Source organism: Plecotus auritus, assembly GCF_963455305.1.
Source record: "Plecotus auritus genome assembly, chromosome: 5".
NCBI lineage: Eukaryota > Metazoa > Chordata > Mammalia > Chiroptera > Vespertilionidae > Plecotus > Plecotus auritus.
In genome coordinates, this window is record NC_137776.1 from 14,351,048 (window position 1) to 14,355,384 (window position 4,337).

General features: G+C 42.4%; 1 protein-coding gene across 1 annotated transcript; it reads right to left on the bottom strand.

Moving 5' to 3' along the window:
* Positions 1-1,065: 1,065 nt before the first annotated feature.
* On the bottom strand, positions 1,066-4,017 carry CMKLR2 (chemerin chemokine-like receptor 2). Its single transcript, XM_080668239.1, has one exon. The coding sequence runs from the start codon at positions 3,994-3,996 to the stop codon at positions 2,926-2,928; it is 1,071 nt and encodes a 356-aa protein (XP_080524365.1). The 5' UTR covers positions 3,997-4,017; the 3' UTR covers positions 1,066-2,925.
* Between the last annotated feature and the right edge of the window lie 320 nt (positions 4,018-4,337).

A 4,337-nucleotide genomic window follows, 5' to 3' on the forward strand; every position in this document is an offset into this window, starting at 1 on the left:
TGCCCTCTATTCCTAAGAGCTTCCTACCACTGAGAAGGAGGCAGGTCTGTCTCAATGAGCCTGTGCTCAAGTCCCTGAGCTTCCTGGGATTCTTTACCCTCCTGCCAACTAGGTACTGAGCTCCCTCGCTTCCTCCCCAAATTGCTGCAGTGCCTGTCCAGCCTCCTGCTTCTGTCTTTTCAGTCATTCATCCTACTCTTGGTCATTAGACCCCTGGAGAGTCTCACTGACCAGATTCCAACCACCCGGGAGGAGGCATTGAGTCCCCAGTCCTCGGTCTAAGTGTGGGTCCTTCTATCTTCCTTCTTGGATTTCCCCTCAAACTGAGAATAAAAAATTATTCTGCTGGAAAGTACCTGTACCGGTTGTTGCATTCTCCTAGTGAGTCCCCATCAACATCCCCACTGGCAGCTATTTTAAAAGCTACTAAACCGGAATTCTTAGCCTGGGGTCTAAGGCCTCCCTGATATTTTATTTAAAAGCATTTTTCTGTAGAAAGAACCCATAACTTTCATTAGATTCTTAAATGAATTCCTCTAAGACCTTTGTAAACCTTCCTGAAAGCATTTTTCTTTTTGGAAGCTCCACTCCTCACATCAAATATTGAAACATACCGAAATCCATTTAAATATATTTTTAGATAATTATTAAATACTTCCTTTGACCAAGTGACATGAAGGTATATTTTATAGACATGTAATTAAGTATCTGTTTTTACATTTTCAGATTTCTTTTTGTATTCTAGATCCAATAATGTTTTTTTAAGATCTCAAATATCGTCATAGGCCCTTGCAGAGTTCACAGGCCTGCGACACTGTGCCCATTGAATCAAATTCGATAAATGGCTCTGCGTGGATTCCTAACTCACTAAGGTTAGAAAGCACCGCCCTGAAATGTAACTTCCAGAACACCACCTGCTCCATTGATTTCCTTCTGCCCTTGGCTGCTTAATCCCGTTCCTGCTCCTCAACCTTTCTTTCTCCCATATCCTTGAGTCTCCATTTGCTCAAAAAAGGTTGAGACTAGGAAATTCTTTTTCTTTCTTTCTTTCTTTTTCTTGGACCCTCCAGCTTTTCTCCTGATCCTGGGAACCCAGGACCTGTCCCTCAGGGTCAAGGGGAACCCAGAGTGGAAAATCTCAAACCCTGGTGGTGGAGGGGTCAAGGGTAAAGGCTGCATGCACAAAGAGCCTTTCTCTCCCAGCCTTTCCTTAACCTTCACTGGAGAGGGCAGAAACCAGGAGGTTTGGGAATGATCAAAGTCTAGGACAGGCTGAGCTATGCCACACATTTTGGGGGGATAATTTCCAAAGCCAGATCTAATTGTTCCACGGGGCTAACAGTAAAGAACACAGGCAATAAATGATCTGATATTAGCATTTCCAAAACTAAGAGATGAAATAAAAAAGGATATTAAATCAAGAAATAACATAGCTCCCCTAATAACTTTCAAAATAAAATTGAGAGATTATATATAATTAAGTATATATTTTAAACTGCAGTGAATAGCAGAATTTATATTCATAAAAGATGAGGATGTCAGCAGGGACAAAAGACAGGAGCGGAATCTTTAGGGAACCTCCAAGGCAAGGACATAGAATTCCAATGTTTCTTTACCAAATGCCATTTCCTTTCCTGGCTCTCTTATGGCCCTTATTGCTATCTGCCTGGTTCTGTGGTTGTTTTTATGCAACTTTAATCTCACTTTCTAAACGGTAAGTACCTTATGATTCTTGGCATTCTCACAATGTCTATACACCATGGTTCTGCGTAGCTCTTCGATACCCACCTATTTGCTAAAGGAATAAATGAATATAGGTCAAAATATGATTACAGTCTATAAGGCAACAGATTTTCATCTGACTTAAAGGTTGCTTTCCTGGTGTCTATGGAAAGATTGTTATAGAAATAAAGGGCTGTGTCTGCTTTGACCAATAGAATACAAGGGAAGTGGTCCTGTGTTTGTGCGGGGCACAGCTTTTAGGAAGACTGGAAATGTCCACCTTGGTCTCTCGGAGCTCTAAATGGCCATTGAAGAAGTCTGGCTACCCTGAGGTGCCATGCGGGAGCAGCAGTGTGAAGAAGGGAGAGAGAGAACAGAGGCGAGGAGAGTGGGGGTAGGAGGGGAGGGAGGCTGAAGGGAGGGCAGGGATGGGGAGAGAAGGGGGAAGGGAAGAGAGCTGCTCAGCCAGCCCCCAGCTGTTGGAACCCCCAGCCATTTGGGTATTCCCAGTCCAGCTGAGGCCCCAGACACTGTGAAGCACAGAGAGGACCCTCTCTTCTGTGCTTTGTTTGAATTCCTGACTCTGAATTGTGAGATGTAAAACTACTAAATTGTTGTTTTAAGCAACTAGATTTGGGGGCAGTTTATGAAGCATTAATAACCAACTGGCTGGGTGGGGAGGGAACATCTGTAATACTTTCAACAATAAAGATAATTTTTAAAAATAATAACCAACTGGAAGAATGTTTTAAACTATTATAACCAACTATTAGTTTAATTCATACAAAGATTGCATGAAATAAAGAAGTACATGCTGCATTCTAAGAATTTGTCTAAGAGGTTAAAGTGAACTTAAGCAAACTTAATTTTCCATTTTTCAAACGAGGTGATCACATATTTAATATTAAGATTTAGGGCTTAGAGAAAGTTATTAAGATTTTTAAAATAATAACTGATCTCGCCTCCACAGTGGTGATTAATCAATCCACTCTGGTATAATTAGCAAGAATGACACATAATATAAGTTGCAGGTGAAAAAACTGAGATCTTTCCTTCATTTTATATCCACACAACAATGTGATAAACTGACCAAAAACAACAAAAAGCTATGGTCAGCTCTGTATCTCGGAACCAAATAATCTGAAAGCATCTGTCAGGGGACCCACACGAAAGCCTTACACTGATTTGTGGGAGAGAAGGATTTCACTGTACTGTTGTCTCCTGGAGACCCGAGTTCTTGGTTTCAGAGCTCCTAAGCTGCTCGCCCACCGTGCCAGAGCAGCTGACTTCCCACAGCGTGTACTTCAGTATCTCAGCAACCGAGGCTCGAAAGCGCGCTTGGAACTTCTTACTAATTAGAACATAAAGGATGGGATTCAAGCAGCTATTGAGGAATGCCAAAGCGGTGGAGAGGGGGAGGCCAGCCCTCAGCACCTGGTGGAAATAGCTACCGTGGTGAATCATGAGCTCCCAAATGCTAAATATGTGATAAGGAGTCCAGCAAATCAAAAAGGCCAGGACCAAAGCTAGGATGGTCAAGGAATACCTATTAGAGACCAGGATGCTTTGCTTCTTCACCTTTAAGATGAGACACAAATAGCAAATGCTCATTGTAAGTAAAGGGGTAAGGTACCCATAAACAAACTTCACCCAGGTCAGCGCATGGTGCCTCATCAAAGCGAGGTCATAATCATGCTCGTGGAAATTGTGATAGCACAAAGTGTGGTTATCCACCTCCACAGTCTCCCGGAAGTATAGGGAAGGACCACCGATTAGAGAAGCCAAAAGCCAAATGAACACAGTAACAATCTGTGAGTTCTTTAGCGTTCGGTGCCGATGAGCTACGACAGGATGGACCAACTGGATGTAGCGGTCTAGGCTGATCACCATCAGGAAAAAAACACTGGCAAACATGTTCAACTGGGCAATGAAGGAATTGGCCTTGCACAACCAGAGGCCAAAGGGCCAGTGGAAATTCATGGCCACATAGGAGATATAGAGGGGCAGGAAGAGGAGAAAAATGAAATCCGCAACAGCCAGGTTGAGGAACCAGAAAGTGGTGACTGTCTTCTTCCACTTGAAACCCGTGAACCAAATGACAGTAGCATTTCCTGGAATGCCCAGAACAAATGCTAAACAATACAACACCAGGGAGACCCAGTGAACAACTTCCAGGGGGGCTTTCTCTTCCAAAGGAGACGCTGGGGAGGAATAGTCCAAGGAATAGGAGTAGTTCTCAAATTCTTCAAATAATGTTTCCTCTAGATCTTCCATGACCTCGAGAAGGGGAGAATGAGGAAATCAATAGCAGCAAATAAAAAAAAAAAACAAAAAGAAAAAACAAAACAATTTTTTAAAACAAGACATGTTTAGTGAATAGGAACATAAGGATAAATATATTGCATCCTATGAACTGGAGAGAATGTATTTCTTAGCAGTATTTGTGATTATACTCTAGATGTCCCAGTGTTGGTGGACCTCAGCTTCATTCTGATTGTTCTCAAAGCTGTGAGAGTTCGCTTTTTATAAAGTATTCAGTAAGGGCTAAATTAAAATGATTGACTCTACAGGTGCAAATCCTCGGTTCATAATGCTTGTGGGGCTGACGTTCAAGA